This window comes from Hippichthys cyanospilos, chromosome 4, assembly GCF_059441005.1.
Source record: "Hippichthys cyanospilos isolate Australia breed blue-spotted pipefish chromosome 4, RoL_Hcya_1.0, whole genome shotgun sequence".
Classification (NCBI taxonomy): domain Eukaryota; kingdom Metazoa; phylum Chordata; class Actinopteri; order Syngnathiformes; family Syngnathidae; genus Hippichthys; species Hippichthys cyanospilos.
In genome coordinates, this window is record NC_142372.1 from 4,139,065 (window position 1) to 4,156,165 (window position 17,101).

A 17,101-nucleotide genomic window follows, 5' to 3' on the forward strand; every position below is an offset into this window, starting at 1 on the left:
AAGCAATCGCAAACAAGCCCCATCACATTTTCACCTCAACCAAGGCCCTCTCAGCAAACAAAATGCACAATACAAAATACAATTTTCATTTCTGATAAAAAATGTTGTATAATTCACCCACACTGTGCTGAGAATAAAACAAGAGTCATACTTTGTAAGAGCCAAAGTGATATATTAAAGGTACAGTATTATATACACAACAATAGAGATGTTTTTATAATTCATACAGAGCAATATCCTCATCTTGTGTCGCGCTAAAGAAAATAATTTTACTTTTTTGGAGGGTGGGTGGGGGGGCAGGAGGTGGTGATTATTGCTTTTAGCAACCCTGAGAGCAGGAAGTGCGTCAGTTGAATTTGCATAATGGGCGACCATTCATCTAAGTAACCCAACTGTCCACGCGAAGACGCTTGGTCGCCGAACTCTCGTCAGCCTCTGAGCGAGCGGAGGCCAGCGGCAGGAAGTCGGGGCGAGGGCGCGGTGGATGCTCGTCCCGCTGGTCGGCGCCCTCGGAAGGGGCAGAGTAGCCCCGAGGAGGAGGGGGCGAGGGGGGCTCGTCTTTGATGCTGATGCTGCTGGGGTTGCTGGTCAAGCTTGACCTGCAAACCGGAGCGGTGAGGAAGGGAAATGGGGATTCAACGGTAAGGCAAACACCGCCGTCTAGTGGACAATAGGACGACAACAATGCCGCTATATTTTATACCATTTTAACACCCCAAAATGATATTTTTTTACCCCAAATTCTACATGCAACACAACAATATTAAAACATTAAAACTTTTTGAGGCCAGAAAAGGAATGTACTTCTATGTTATTCCACCTAGAGCATTTATATTTTCAGAAACGTGTAAAATATAGAATATTGAACATGTTTTAGGCCTTCTGTTTAGAATTATTATTTTTTTAATCTAAGAAATAGCCATTTTGTTTTTTATTCAGAACTATACGTGATAAATTGATGGTTATGAAGGGTTTAATTTAAGTAACTAATAATATAGCTTATAATTGCCTCATTTTAATTGTTAATTGTCGTTTTTTTACAGTGAGTATCCATTCGCATGACAATGAAGGGAAGTCGCAAACACAGTGGAAAACTACAAGTCCCATCATGCACAGGAAGCAAGAACGGCCCATTCAAAGGAGGTCGTGTGCAACGTCACAAGGTTATATAAAAGCAACACGCAAGATTTTCTCTCTTTTTCCTAAATCTCCGGCGAAGGCAGTGAAAGACACTTGGCCGAAACGACATGTAAGTACATGTTCATGCGCCACTGGCGATAGTTTGGAACAACCGAACTTTTATAAATGTCTGACAAAAACCGCATGAGATAGTTTTCTTTGGGGGGGAGCAAGACTGAAAAAAAATGTAAGCTAACAAGTGAAAGCTAGCGTTAGCCACACCACGTGGTCGACGACTTGTTCGTACTTAAGCCACGTTTTCAAAATGCTATTAAATCGAAGAACAATGAACAATGTCAGTTTGAAGCATTTCTTCCACCAGGCTCCTATCGAAGCCGTTGTTGCTAATTGAAGTAGCAGTTAACGGTCAAAAGGAAGCCGAAATGAAATCTTTCGCCGACGGTCGCTGTTCAGTTTCAACAAATAACTGATGCAGCAACAATTTTGGGAAAGAACATTTATACTATTTAAAACTCAATAGACAGAAACATAATTTCTTTTATTTTTGCAGATAGCAGGCGATTATCTGGAATCTAAATGAGAGGTACGTATGAATGAGTTGTAAGAGTTAAACTAAACGAGCCAGCATGAATAAATAATGTTACAGTGGTCCAATCAGCCCTGTTAAAGATAATTCTAAAGAAAACACATTAGCGGCTCTACAGTGCGTCCACCTTTTGGCAGTGATGACAAACTTGCCCTCACTGAGATCTGTGACTGATAAATTTGTATGCCTGAGCCAAATTGCAATTGGTTACCTCATTTGAAAAATCAAAGCTCATCTAACAGTCATTTTCTCTCATTTAGCTTGAAAACTCGTCTTTGGCATTCAGGTAAATAACACAATTTGTGCATTACTCACATTAGGTTTTTAGTGAAATTATGGGATGGAATGAAATTGAATGTTTTTGCTACATGGATCCTGGTTGACTCGCTGTGATTTTGGTATATACGAAGTCAAAAGCCAAAGTTCTGAGGGTGTGGCCACTGTTTGCATGCAATTTTAAGGTCCAGGCTTGTGTGTGGCTTGTGTCCTCCAAGTGCATGCGAGATCATGCGGGGCGGTCTTTGACTGTTCTGACGTGACCATGGCAGCCGCAGCCACTCAACTGTCCCACAGATCTATCACGATTGCATTACATTTGCGCTAATCATGTTCAATTTTTTTTTTTTTTTTTTAGTATTTGTGGCTGCTACCCTCAATGGTATGTATACTTTTGGTTTACATATTCTGCATGCTCTCTGTGATCTAGGATGATTTTTTTTTTCAACAAGAGACTGTTGGATGAGTCTTGTTAATGCGGATATGGGACTGAGATCATGCATAAATTGTTTAAATATCCTGAGAAATTTACGAAAGATGACCTTTTTTTTTTCCTTTCTTCCTACATCAGGTCTTTTGGCTTCATGTGTGGTAAGTAAACTTTTGGTTTATCCTCTTCAGATCCATTATATTCATTTGTGTCCATTTTTGTGTTAGCAAGACAGCTTAGTCTTTCATCCCATCCAAACAGAAGAAACCATTGGAAAGGCTAGGATGTCCTCGAATGAGGACACTTGGACTTAGTATGGAGTTTGAATGAATCAAAAGTTCTAGATAGAAAACAAATATCCACTATAGTGGACACAAATGAATTGTCTGGGTTTTAGGAAAATATGTAAGCTTTCAGTGATCTAGGATGATCTTTTTGACAAGACACTGTTGGATGAGCCTTGTTTACGCGGATATGGGACTGAGATCAATCTTTTTAAGCATGTTTAAATACGGTATTCCATATTTACAATTGACACCCTCCTTCTTTTCTTTGTATCAGATCTTTGGACTTTTGTGTGCATCAAAAAGGATCTTCTGGCAATCTAGCCTCGACGTTGCAATTCATCTAACCTGTTTTCTGTTCTGAATAAAATTTGAATGTTCAAATAAAGCAATTCAGTATCAAATATCGTTTTTTCATTTTTTTTACAAGATTTCTCCCGCATACAATACAGGTAAATCAAGCTAATTAAAATGCAATATAACATCGTAAGCTTAGAATTGGATATGTTCTCATGTCAAAGATTAAAGTGGAAAGTAAATGTATGAGATAACAAGCTTAAAGTAATAATCTCTGTAGCAAGAACTGACCAGAAAAGCTAAATTTAGTAATGTCTATAATTTTTCACCGCTTTATTCTAAGGATTCCAGCGTGTGATGGCAAAGCTGTTGCATCTTACCCGAGAGAGGTCATCTGTTGTTGCCATGTGGTCATAGAATTTAAAGATGGTCCGGAAGGGGAGGAGAAACCCGACAGTTCGCTGCCGTTTAGTTCATAATCTGGAAAAATAAATCATTAACACTGGCAGTTCAATGCTCTCAAACTTAGAAAGAAAAAAAAAAAAATAAAACTGGGCATTCATTCCTAGGTGCTATATATGGAAAAATGATATGGAGGCCCTCTTCTTGATGGTAAACTGCTTAGTTGTCGGTTATGGGAATTTTTTGATTGATTTTGCCTATCATTGGCTTTCCAGGAGAAAGATGTATGTTGCATTACCGTTGTACGCAGAGTTGATGTTTGTGTAGAGCAGATTTTGCTGAGTCAGGCTGGGGGTACTGATGGAAACCACGGGTGTGTTCAAAGCTGGACTGGAATGACACTGCTCGCCCTAAAAAAAACAAATCATTACAATTATTTTTCTTAGAATACAACGATTTACTCATTTTTGCAAACATTTGAACCCAAACCCCGTTTAACTGGTTGTTGCGGTGCCAATTCCGACCACACGGGGGCACAATTAACATAGCCAATATATCATCACTATCGCACTTTCGTTTGATTTTCATTAAGAATGATCCAAAAATTCTTAGGAAGTAGCAGAGAATAATAATTTTGCGGTAAAACTAAAAAGACGAGCATTTTTTTATAAATATACAAAATTACAATTTAGTGCAAACAAAAGAGCTATTATTAGATTTTTTTTTTTAAACTACAGGAAGCAGAAGTTTTCATCCGTTTGGTTTCTTTGCGATGACCGCACCCTGGATGAGGTCATCTCATGTTAGCAAATACGATCCCATGCGCTGGAGACAAATCAGCGGATGCGGATCTCGCACACGCACCGGTAGTAAAAACTCTTCAAAGGGCACGGGTACATTTATTTCACATTTTGTGCTACATTCCCCCATTTTATTTAAAAAAAAAAAAAAATAGGCACCACCACATTTAGTGTTAATGAGCCTGTTGTAAAAATTACAATTTTTTTGTGCTATTTTGATTTATTTTAGAACTATTCTGTAGGTCTTTAACAATGAAAGCATTTCACTAAACACACCCCAAAAAAAAGTAACGACAAAAAGTGGTACCAGCATGGCCATCCCGGCTTTGGCCGCAGGGATGAGCACCCGTAGGTCGGACTTGCGTGCCGGCATCGGAGATTTGAGCGGGAGGATTTTTCTAGATGACTCCACGAAGCCATTGACTGAGAACACACCCCAAAAAAAAAATAGAAATGTTGATGTCATGTCATAACTTGAAAAATCTCCGCAGCAAAAGGATGAGTGCAGCCATTATTTATAATAGAGGAGAACACACTGAATTATTGAGCTTGATGTTATATAATGGCCGCGCCCGTACGAGGCGTGGCCTCCGGGGGAGGTCGAGCACCAAAATGACACGATTGTCACTTAAGGTTTCAAAATGGACGCCATGAACGACAACCAGAATGACCAAATTCATTGACTGGCAGAGATGCTAATTGTTTCAGTTTGGCCATATTTGGTTCATGTGACGAATGTTTAGTGTCATGTGACATTTCACAGTTGTGTTGTATTTGTTTTTGTTGTGTGCATAGCAACATCAAAAATTGATTGAACAAAATGTCCTTTAGTGGGAAGATTTGACCCATTAGCTATTTAGCTACCTGAATTACTACGCAAAGCCACGCACTAACCAACAAAACCCCTAACTAGCTACAAACAACTAACCTATCAACTAGATTTGGTGATACAGAAAAGTCAAAGTCATTTTAATGCTAAGCTAGCGGCTTGCTAGCGAGCTAAATGACTCTAAGTCGAACTGTTGCGTCCGTGTAAGCGACTGTCAAGGGAAAGACTTACCATCTGGTCCAGATCCATTTTGCAGTATCAGATCAGAACTGCGCCGCATATCAACTAAATAAACAGAATCGACAAATTACACAATAGCGTATACGTTTCCCCCCGCCTCTTTGAACCAAGCGCACCATCAGGAGAAAAAAAGTGCTTCACGAAGCTTCGTTTGTCCATCGCTACTACTGAACACAAACCTGTGTTGTTGGTGCCGGCGGATCTGTGCGCGGCGTGGACGTTCCTGTGCAGATGAGCATGCGGCGAAGCCATCGCCATCATCGGACCATCGCCGCTTCCTCCTTCCACGTGCACCAAGTTTTGCTGCGGCACACTTGATGACTGCTGACAGGTGACAGACAGCATTACGGCAGTGACTTAATGATCTGATTGAATATTCAAAAGTCCACACACCCTGCGAGAATTCAATTGTGAGAATTTTGTGATAATAATTAAATAATTGAAAAAAACACCCCCTGCAATTGTAATGGAACACAATAGTAAAGGCACAATTAAATTAGATATGGCTATTGTAAAATACTAAATATGTTGTGTTTACTGTTCTGATAAACTCCGAATAAACTTTAGATCCTGAGTAGGATTTTATTTTATTTTATTTTTAACAAGCAGTGTTGCATCTGCACTAAATACCTTCTGGAAAAATGGACAAAATTTGACCTTGGTTTCATCACACATTAACTTTAGGACCTAACCAATACTGCTTTTTGTTTTTGTTTTTTTAAAGGCCAATGCTAGTTTTTAGCTGAAAAAAAGGACTAATTTCCAACTGACTGACCTGTTTGCATACATATGTAAACATGTATACATATGTACAATTATACATATATATGTAAAATATAAAAAACACGCTCCTTTTCAATTCCCAAAGCGCATTGCTTGACTCAATGTTTTTAATAAAATTCTACAGAATGACCTTATCAAATCAATAATTAAGAGTACAAGATAACAATATAGGTTTATGTGTGATGAATAAACAATAAATGACATCAATGTTGCTTGCATACAACTGCTGTGAATGGTGAGTGTAAATAAAGATAAAAAAATGTCAATATTAGACAAATATCTAAATATAAACTGAAAGACCGGTCCTAATCAATTCATCCATCGCCATTGACAGCAGGAGACGTCAAAGATCTATTTGAAATGAGCCCGTAAAGAATAACATCTCCTAAACATGTGGGAATACAAGTTATACCCCCCCCCCCCTCTAAAAAACAAAACACAACTTAGAACTCTTAACTTGCGGTAACAAGGGACTCACAAGATTTGAAAATAAATTTTAGCCACAGTTGTGAAGATTGTGAGTATTGTCACGGAGTCACCCACCATCTTGTGGCTCCTGATCATGTGGTCAAAATCGTCATTGATCTTCTTGTATTTAGCTTCGGTGTTTGGTGTCAGGGCGTAAGCGGCGCCGTCGGCCGCGTCCGGGCTCTCGCAGCCTCGTTGCTCTTTCTTGTTCAGGGCCTTTGGGGAGTCAGATTTTTTAATAGTACAAAAATATTTGACAAGAAATCTCAAACCTAAATGTCATGCCCTTAAAAATTCAAGTGGTGGTTTTTAACATGAAAAAAAACCCCTCCAAATTTGAGTCACAGGTTTGAAATGTTATCTTGTCTAAAACTGTAAATCTTGATTTCCAACATGCCTCCCAACGATTGCGGTCGTGACACGTGATGACGCGTTGTCGTTGTTCATACAAGGGAGGATGCTACGGCAACGGCGAGTCGTCTTTCCTGGCGTGACAAACAAACTCGCGCTGAATGGTCAGCTTTTGCGCAGCTCGGAGTCGAATGTCGACGCTTTGCAAATGTTTCCGCCTGCCGAGTAAACCGCTTCGTAGCAAGCGATACATGCAAGCAAATGAAGGAGCGAGCGGTTGACACAGGTGCTTTCTTGTGGTTAACACCAGCGCAACGGCTAAATGTCATACTTGAGCGAGGGTGAGCAAAGTACGGTCCGGGGACCTCACGCGGCCGGCCATGTTTTTTTTTTTTTAACCCGGCCCAGTAAGTCAAATGAATTAAATTAGCGGTAATTTGTCATTAAAAAAAACAGACAGGAGATTCGAACATTTTCTCAATTGTGAAATCGGAGTTTTGTAAAAGCAGCAGGGTGGTTTAAAAGACAAATTTACAAATGTAAATATTTGCTAGCTAATTTAAATATTTGCGAGCTATTTAATTGTAGCATTTAAGCAAGTTATCCATTATCTACGAACAGATTTTTCTTGCACAAGTTATGAATACGTTTACATTAAAAGTGATTTAAAATCAATACACAATATTGCCTGAATATTTTCCACAGAATTAATATTTGTAATAAATAACATTTAAATAAATGTTTGTAAGGTATATTCAACTACAACTGTAACAGTTCAGAATGACAAGAAAAAAAAAGATTATTATTGATAACCATTTTGGGGATTTTCCCCCAATTTTTTTGAAAAATTTATACAATAAAAACAAAATAATAAGAATAATTTCACAAAATACACAATTTTACCCGTAATTATATTTGTGTATCTTCATAAATAATTGATTCATTGTGAACAAAATATAAAAATGTTCAAAAGTGCCATACTGCGCTTATGTTTTGTACCCGGCGTTCATTTCAAAAATTCCAACGCGGAGCGGAAAAGTCGAAGCGAAGTGAGCCCCACCTCCACGATGTCAGCGTTGGTCCTACTCTCGTGGGGCTCGTTGTATTCTGTGTACTTGAGCAGAACCTTGTCCATGTCGGTGCTGGCGTACTGGAAGAGCTTGTTGGAGCCGTTGAAGACGATCAGGGCGATCTCGCAGTCGCACAGTACGCTCAGCTCGTACGCCTTCTTCATCAGGCCGAACTTTCGCTTCATGAACGTCACCTGCGCGGATAAACGCAATGTTATCATGGAAATGGTTTTAGTGATAATCAGCACACTGAATGTATTTTATTATATTTTAAACCTGTAACTAGCAGTCACTTTTATCGTTACATTTTTAGGGTTCATAAAAAAACAGATGTGAATTATCACTGTTATATTGGATGACTTTTTTTTATGTCAAACAGAGATTACCGGTAATTTGCATTCTTATTATTGCAAGCTTTTTTAAAAAAAAATCTTATTAAATTAAGTGTCATTTCTAGGGTGTTATAAGTGCAGCATTGATCAATATTATTATTATTGTATTAGCCTTACTTTTCAGACTAAATTTTTCCTGACATGTCACGTTATTTTTAAGATGTAATCCTTATTTCTACATTTTATATTGTTTTTAGGACCTGCAAACAGCACATTTAATTCCTATTACATTGTCATGGCGGATTCAATTCTTGATAATCTTTTTGGTAATGCACAAGACTTATGAAAATAACTCTTATTCATCTTATGATTATACTTTGTGACATTTTAGGAACATTAGTTTGATTATCAATTTCAAAAGCAAAGACAGGTTCAATATGGATTAACAGTTTTAATTTATATTCTTGATGTGAGACATTTTTAAAAGTTTTAAAGGGCAAATCAACTCTCATTTTTTAAACAATAATATGTTCTATGCAGCCCCACCAGTCTAAACATAGAATTTTAATTAATATCGCTTTTGATTATGGATAATGAATTGAGCAGCAAAACCAACCCGTTCTTACTCATTTTAAGGGACGACCATTTTCATCTAGCTGACCAATCACAGCTCACCTTGCAAACAGCAAATAACCGAAACCACCCCAAAAAAGATTAACTGTAAGTGATTAGTTATTGAGCTGAGAAACTATGATGTAATTTTCAGGCGGCAGTGACAAACTGGCTGGCCTGTGCAATAGATGAAAATAATTTTGCCGCTCAATTTATATTCCACAAAAGCCATATTAGAACAAAATTCCACATTTAGACTAATGAGGGTGCATATTTTTATAAAAGAAAACCTTTGGGTTGACTTTGAATTTATTTAGTATTTTCGTAATCCGCCATCCTTCCAGGACCCGTGCTTGTTCTTATTCTACTAATTGTCATCTTTACGACTCTTATAATAATCATCATTTCAGGTACCATGATGGAGAACACAAATGTTGTCTACAAGCAGCACAGCGATGAGTAACAAAGAAAATAAAAGAGAAGTTACTAAAAGCGGAAGGCAAAGTGTGTAAATTTAGGCAAGGAAACCATAAATACACATGAGCCTACAAGGAGCGCAGCCAAGCCAAACTGAAGGGATGTAAACAGCACCACGTCCCGTGTCTCAGGGACCCATTACATCCTCCGCACAACAAGGCAAACAAGAGGAGATTTCTATTCCTACTAATGTTGTCATATATCTTTCATTAAGAATCCGATAGGATTCTGTAACAAGAGCTGTAGCAATGATTCTGCTGTATTGTACAAGTTTTCCAAAAAATAGGAATGTTGCATAAAACATCTTGGGATTGAATGGGAAGAAATGCTATACTGTATTTAGGTGTTTAGTAGGCTTCTCCTTTAAACATATATATAAAATATAAATCTTTGTTGGATTGACTGCTTCGATTCAAATTGATTAAAAGTGGAATTGTCCATAATGATTGAAGAAAAAAAAGACATTAAAAGTTTGGGGAAAATATTGCTTAGCCCGAGGTGTTTGTGGTGAAGTAAGGAAGGAAGGAAGGAAGGAAGGGGGGAGGGGAAGGGAGAAGGAAAGAAAAGGAAGAAGGAAGAGAAAGTAGGGGAGGGAGAATAGAAATGAGTGAAAAAAGTGCTAGGAAGAAGAGGAGGGAGGAAGGAAGGGAGGAAATGGAAGGAAGCAAGGAATGCAGGGAAGGAAGTAAGGAGGGCAGGTAGTAGAAAAGGAGGGAATGAAGGAAAGAAGAAAAAGTAAGCAAGGGGCGAAGAAAGAGGAAGAAAGGGAAGGAAGGCAGGAAGGAAGGAAGGAGGTAGAATGGATGGGATGGAAGAAGGAAGGAAGGAGGTAGAATGGATGGGATGGAAGAAGGAAGGATGGAAGGCAGGAAGGAAGGAAGGAAGGAAGGAAGGAAGGAAGGAAGGAAGGAGGTAGAATGGATGGAATGGAAGAAGGAAGGAAGGAAGGAGGTAGAATGGATGGGATGGAAGAAAAAAGGAAGGAAGGAAGGAAGGAAGGAAGGAAGGAAGGAACGGAAGCAAAAGGAGGGAAAGAAGAGGGGATAAGGGAGAATGGAAGGAAAGGAGGGAAGGAACGAAAAAAAGAAGCAAGGAAGGAAGAGATGGACGAAAAAGGGGAGGCAGAGATGGAAGGAAGGAGGGTAGTAGAAAAGGAGGGAATGAAGGAAAGGAGAAAAAGAAGCAAGGCGGGAAGAAAGAGAGGAAGAAAGGGAAGGAAGGCAGGGAAGAAGGGAGAATGGAAGCGAGGGAAGAAAGAAGGCAGTGAAGGAAGGAGGGAAGGTAAGCGAAAGGAGGGAGGGAAGAGGAGGGGATGAGGGAGAATGGAAGGACAGAAGGAAGGAAAAAAATGAAAAAAGGAAGCAAGGAAGGAAGTGAGCGAAGAAAAGGGGGAAGGCAAGAATGGAAGGAGGGAAAGAAGGTAGAGATGAAGGAGGAAGGGAAGGAAGGCAAGAAAAAAATCCTTGTGTATTGAGCCTAAATGATGTCAACAACAAAAACAAATCTTTGCCTTTTTTAGTTTGTTAGCAAAATTCTGAACCTAATTCTGCATGTCTCTTTCGGCCGTTTTCTCATGTTAGCGTCTGTCACATACTGGCTAAAACATAAAAAAAAAAAAAAAAACGCCACACGACAAGACAGATAAAGCGACATTCCTGGAATAGGGAAGTAGGCGCTCAACGCACACACAGCCCCCTCCAGTCATGGAGACGCTCCGGTCCAGACATACAAACATTAAACACAAACACATATTTATTTCCCTAGCCGCGCGGCTATTTACAGCGCCGCCACCTCGCTCGCAGACAGGCCGCCGTTTGTTGCCCGATATATATAGCCGGCGTCGCACCGCGCGGGATTCCAGCGGGCAGCGGCGGGCGGCATGAAGCTCGGCCAGCAGACGGCCGGGAGAGAAGAAGGAAGAGTTGTGTGTCCCGCCCTGAAAATGACAGGGTGCCGTCCGGACCCGGCTAACCCCAAATTGCCATCCTCGCCACTGAAAATGTTGAGAGTCCACAGAAGGATCCTTGAGGGATTCCTTTTGCAAAGACTGTTTACTCAACTATTTTTAACAGCAACATCAACAAGTTAATTAGCGCCAAAACCACAAGCGATAATGTTTACATTATGTGCGTATGCTACATTTGTTTACATTGTGGGCTCTCTATTTTCCATATAGAGTGCCGGAGCTTAAAATTTGGCACGTCCGTGCAAGCCTAGATGCGCTTGTTTGAGGATTTGGTTCATCTTTCCGCACCTGACAATTTGGTGGCCAAATGAATTTAAACATCTTCTTGGAAACCAACCTATTCATTTGTGTCCACTGTTATGTCCTTTTTGTCTCAGCAAGAGAGCAAAGTGAGTTGCATCCCACCCAAACACTTGAGACATGATCGAAAAGGCCAGGATGTCCTCTACTGAGCACACTAGGACTTAGTGTGGTAGCTCCGATGAGCAGAAACCAATGTGCATTACAGTGAGTCCAGCCTATTCATTTGCGTCCACTATCATGTCCATTTAGTCTCAGCAAGACAGTAAAGTGAATTGCATCCCACCTGAACACTTGAGACATGATTAGAAAGGTCGGGATGTCCTCTAGGACTCAGTAGAATACGTCCAATGAGTCAAAGATAGAGACCAAAAACTAATGTCCACTAGAGTGGACACAAAACGAATAGACTGGCTTTCAGGAGAAAATAAAGTCGCTAACCTGTCGGTTTCTCTCGTCCACGATGCGGGTGATCTGGATCTTCTTCCGCCCCATCTCCAGGGTCAAAAAAAAAAAAAAAAGACTTTTGCCAACAACAAGGTGGAGATTGAGCGAATGCAAGTCAAGGTGGTCCTCAAAACATGGTCCCAATGGCGGCGGAACCTGCCCACACACAACATAGTGATGCAAATGATTAGGAGAAAAATATTCACACACTTAGATTACCATGTTAGAACTTGGAAGCCCATTTTTCCACGAAAATCCAAATTCTGATTCAACCATTTTCACTTATAGACAAGCAAATAATGACATTATTGAAAATAACATTTCCTTTTTGTTTTATTTTCTCTCCTTCTTATAGTGTTTATTATATGCTTAGTTATTATTAAACCGTATATTTCCAGCAAGTTTTTTTCCCCCTGCAGAAATATTTTTTTCTTTGTGCCTTTTCTCAAAACACGCACAAAATTCTCAACAAATTAGCAAGAGTTACACAGGTCAAACATTCCCAACATGAGGCTAGATCACAAAAATGCGCAACATACGTTCGGTAAAGGTCATAAAATTTCACTTGCAATATTTTTGCTGCTTCTAAATCCAACCAAACCGCTTACTACCGTCAACATCTTTAAAAGTTTCAGCGGAGGAGAATGTTGTCATCACTTACCTCGTCTCACCCTCTGGATTGCAAATCTCCCTCAGCTGGAGTGCGTCTCCGTTTTGAACACTTAAGGGCTGAACTTGCCTTTTTTTTTTTCACGCCTCCCCCAACACTTCCCTCATTTAAACCCTTTCGTCTTAGAGGAGGTATCGAGTAAGGGAATTCATCACATCCCTGGTGAGATTAGGAAAGCGCTAAAAAGAAGGTACAGCGGAGTAACAGTGCCACCTTATCTTATTATAATAAGTTATCTAACGTTTTGGACTAAGGTGCGTGTAATCCTTTCAAATGGATAATCGATACCGCTTTTATTTCCCAGAACGATACAAGTAGGAGTAGTCAACTCTTGTGAAGTCAACGATACCAAGAACTGATACCACTTTCACTTTTGATACACAAAACTCATCGAAACAAAAACAACAACATTGTTTTAAAGAAAGATCCATATATACCAATATGGCATTTTTCTTAAAATTTCAAGAAATTATTAGCAATTTTCTGGTCTGCTAAAAAAATATTAGAAATCGATAATAATTTCTACTTTTTGATTATGAAACTACTAGAACGTACTAGTGAGTATCGACACCCAAGACCCAATAACACTGGCACTTTTGATACACAAAATTTCTCTCTCCCCACAACAATGACATTATCTTTAAAGCGAAAGAAACATATATAGCAATATCGCATTTTCCTTAAAATTTAAAAAAAATAATGGCAAATTTCTAGTTTGCTAATTTATCATTTATGATTATAAAACTGCAGGGAGCATCCAGTGCTAATATCAACAGTCAATGCGGGTTCCGATACCAAGAACTGATACCACCGGTACTTTTTATACACAAAACATCTCCCTAATTATGAGTTTATTTTATAGAAAAATCAATATATACCAAAATAGCATTTTCCTTAAAATTCAAATAAATTAACTCATTCAGTGCCAGTAACATGAACATGATCAATTCGATTTGAGTCTCAATAAGGGTAAAGTTAGGCTGTGCACACTCCGTTTGAGGTGAAAACAAAATCTGAAGATTTTATTTTGAGGTCATATCACCCAGCCCTGAATGATGCCGATGTCTTTTACCGGCTAAGATTTTCCCATTGACGTCATGACAGCGGCGCAGATGACTGCTGTGTGGAGTTTTCACATCACTTTTAAATTATACACTTGTTTTTATGAGCGGAATCGTCAGCCCAAGCTTGACCACATGGAAGAAAATAATGTCAAATGAAACATGTCATGTAATTAGCATCATTATAATATATTACAAAACAATGATCCTTGAAAGAAAAAAAAACAGACACTTTAAAGACTGTGTGTCATTGCGGTAGGTACAAATATTTAAATACAAACAAGTTTTGAAATGTCCGCGGTGTTAGTAAAATGTGTTGAAAGATTTTTTTTTTCAACAAATTGTCAATTATACATATTGGAAATAATTTGCACTAAAAAGGTTATATAAACAGTATATAACAGTAAAAAAAAATACATTTTTTAATCGTAGTATTGCACCCAACATTTCTTATTATTAAATATTATTTAGCACTTCAAGGTTGGGCTGCACGATAATGGACAAAACAATAAAATTCAAGATTCAAGAGTATTTTTGTTATATGCATAGTAATCCTATACAATGAAATTCTTCTTCACTTCCCCGAGCACACTGCGTTCCATAATCGAACAAATAATAAAGTAGGCGAAAAAAACCAGTAATAGAGCAAAAAGGGCAGTAATAATGAACCACTAATAAATGAATTCACTTACATTCTGAGCATATTATGGAGTAGATAGAGTGGAAGAAACTGTATACCCCATTTCACAATAAAGAACATATTAAGGTGAGAAAATAAGAGGCTTTTGTCATGCAAACATGAGGGAATCATTGCCCCCTGGTGGTGGGGAGCAAAGTATAGTGATCATTATTAAATCGTGATTAAAATTCGAATAATTGTGCAATCCTGCTTCAAGGTAAATGTTTGTTGATAATTAACATTGAAATTTGTAAATATTCAAAATTATAGGAAAGTATAACCCCCCTTGAATGAAGAAAAGTCATACAAACATCTTTGGGTGACTTAAAAAGCTCTCTATAAATGGCATTTATTATGATTAATAAACTAGCAGGAAAAAATGCCATAATTACCAAAGACAGAGGGGGCGATAAACTAGTCCACACACTCCACTGCTTGCGAGTTGACACATATTTACAACGCTGTGCTGCGGTTTGAAGAAACAACCACAAGAGCTCATTAGCCATGAACCACACAAAATAAAAGCAATAAGAACCATTCATAACTGGAACACACTACTGTAATTCACTCATGAAAATTCATGCTTTAATAAAACTCATACATAATAACATCATGAAAATTCATGGTTTAATAAAATTCATTCATGATAACATCAAAGTACTATAGAAAATGATATACCTATATTTGATATTTGTGATTACATTTTTGTGATTGGTTCCAATGTCTTAAATCAAATGTCTTAATCCGATCATTTCATTCATTTCATCAGACCAGTAAATTAATGAGACATTATTTGGCAGCCTCATTTTATAATCCACACCCATTTTTGTTTCCTCATTCCTTCCATCTTTTCATCGAATCAATGATTGGCTCCAAAAATGGTCATGTAAAGCCAAGTTTTGAAGATTTACCATTTGTCCTTTTTTGGTGGGGGCTTATGCAACAGCCTATGCGGGCACAGGGAGAACATGCAAACTCCACACAGCAAGCCAGAATCTAACTGGCGAACTCTCAACTGTGATATATACTGATATATACTGCTATATATATATATATATATATATATATATATATATATATATATATATATATATATATATATATATATATATATACACCTTTACCTTTGCAATTGACTGAATGTTCAAGTCAAACATGACAAAATCTTATTTTATGATGACTAAATACATATTTTTGCAGATGCACTGTACTTTATAACCTGCAAACAGGTATCTGCAGTAAATAAATACGTTATTAAAAGCAGATATATTGACATAATTTGTTATTGTTGATCCTGAATGTCATAAGCTAATATTTATCTATGATTGAATTCTATATATTTATGGAATGTGTATGTAAGTATAAACGCACTTATTAATGTTTGGTGTGTGTTTTAATGTATTTATATGTACACGTATGTATATATATCGAGTTTGCACTTTCGGACACATAAATAATTAAACAAAGGTAAACTGTTAAAGAGTTATAATTTAAACAGATTTTCAACTTTTTTTGGCGTCAAATTAAGTTCGTAAATTTAGATGTCTTTGAATTTAGTAGTTTTTAAAAATATATAAATGTACAACCAATACAATATTATCAAGAAGCGAAATTCACTCTGTGCACACTTGATATCCCATGACAAGCCAACATGACTTTTTAAGGCAAAAACATCATGAGGAAGCATCCTCAATTCCTTCCCTTGGCTATGAAGCTAACGCGGCTAGCTGGCTAGCGTCACCGTTGGTCCACACTTAAAACTTGTTTCAGTGTTCCCACAAAGTATCCAGAACGACATGTTCTGGCTCGGCCGAGTGCCTCAAAAGTCGAAAAGACAAAAATCAAAACATCTTGAAGGTTTCCAACATCGCGTTTGGAAACGTCAACACTCGAGTTCCGAAAGCGTGTTTTTTTTCTTTTTTTTCTCCTTAATACAAATGGTTGACAAACACACGAATAATAAGCACCAAAGTGGACTCACCGTCGCACACTTTCGACGAAGACGAAGGAGAAGATGAAGGGAAGAAGAAGATGAAGAAGGACGAAGGAGAAGAGGGAGTCAGTGGGTGGGAGGAGACCGCTCACACGCTCACATCCTCCCCGCCCGAGGAAGCCCACGCTCGGACTACAAGCCACGCCCACTCCGCTGTCATCTCCCTGACTGCACGTCACTGACAAGTACTCGGCGTTACTCACCAGTACTTCTTTAAAAAAACAAACAAAAAAAGACTTCTTGTAACTTCGTTCATCTTGTAAACGTAATGATGACACCAGACCGCATGATGTTCGTCATTTTACATTTAAAAGATAAAATGAAACTCTAATGTCTTCAGAGTTCCCATTTAGAAGGGTCGAGAATTTATATAATTCTTGGATTTTTTTTTTCTGAAAAATTGCGAGTTAAATATGTCCCTTAGAGCATTGCTCAATTTCTTATAACCTCCCCATCAAAGAACCCCCCCCCCCCCCCCACTCATTCCACTGACTATAAATAAGACCATTATCATATACAGTAACAATTATATATGTATACCAAAAAATGCACCCTTTTTAACACTAAGAAAAAAACTATACATCAACTTCCAACAAATTTTTACTTTT

General features: G+C 38.2%; 1 protein-coding gene, 1 long non-coding RNA gene and 3 other non-coding genes across 6 annotated transcripts; 4 read left to right on the forward strand and 1 right to left on the reverse strand.

Moving 5' to 3' along the window:
- Positions 1–283: 283 nt before the first annotated feature.
- Positions 284–16,652, reverse strand: LOC148424331 (myocyte-specific enhancer factor 2A-like). Of its 2 annotated transcripts, none has more exons than XM_088412863.1 (10): positions 16,482–16,652; positions 12,085–12,246; positions 7,947–8,150; positions 6,611–6,751; positions 5,464–5,605; positions 5,276–5,329; positions 4,523–4,638; positions 3,714–3,825; positions 3,394–3,493; positions 284–599 (listed from the first exon to the last, which is right to left on the reverse strand). In XM_088412863.1, the coding sequence occupies exons 2-10, from the start codon at positions 12,136–12,138 to the stop codon at positions 380–382; spliced, it is 1,143 nt and encodes a 380-aa protein (XP_088268989.1). In that variant the 5' UTR covers positions 12,139–12,246; positions 16,482–16,652; the 3' UTR covers positions 284–379. The 2 variants fall into 2 exon arrangements, with proteins under 2 accessions (XP_088268989.1, XP_088268988.1); XM_088412862.1 differs by having other exon boundaries at positions 5,464–5,608; positions 16,482–16,649.
- LOC148424332 (uncharacterized) lies at positions 356–3,120 on the forward strand. Its single transcript, XR_015865337.1, has 7 exons — positions 356–641; positions 1,044–1,249; positions 1,691–1,723; positions 1,987–2,012; positions 2,361–2,384; positions 2,574–2,593; positions 2,994–3,120. It is a non-coding gene; the product is annotated as an uncharacterized LOC148424332 (long non-coding RNA).
- On the forward strand, positions 1,498–1,639 carry LOC148424333 (small nucleolar RNA SNORA16B/SNORA16A family). Its single transcript, XR_015865517.1, has one exon. It is a non-coding gene; the product is annotated as a small nucleolar RNA SNORA16B/SNORA16A family (small nucleolar RNA).
- On the forward strand, positions 1,856–1,923 carry LOC148424334 (small nucleolar RNA SNORD103/SNORD85). The gene has a single exon (XR_015865508.1). It is a non-coding gene; the product is annotated as a small nucleolar RNA SNORD103/SNORD85 (small nucleolar RNA).
- LOC148424335 (small nucleolar RNA SNORA44) lies at positions 2,175–2,301 on the forward strand. The gene has a single exon (XR_015865513.1). It is a non-coding gene; the product is annotated as a small nucleolar RNA SNORA44 (small nucleolar RNA).
- Positions 16,653–17,101: the final 449 nt, after the last annotated feature.

What these genes read in the sequence shown, in the direction of transcription:
- LOC148424331 (XM_088412862.1), bottom strand. Translation starts at nt 12,138, where the DNA reads ATGGGGCGGAAGAAGATCCAGATCACCCGCATCGTGGACGAGAGAAAC. An exon ending in TGGACGAGAGAAACCGACAG is followed by an intron (nt 8,151 to 12,084) that starts GTTAGCGACTTT and finishes TTATCCGCGCAG; the next exon opens with GTGACGTTCATGAAGCGAAA. An exon ending in TGATCAGGAGCCACAAGATG is followed by an intron (nt 5,609 to 6,610) that starts GTGGGTGACTCC and finishes GTCACCTGTCAG; the next exon opens with CAGTCATCAAGTGTGCCGCA.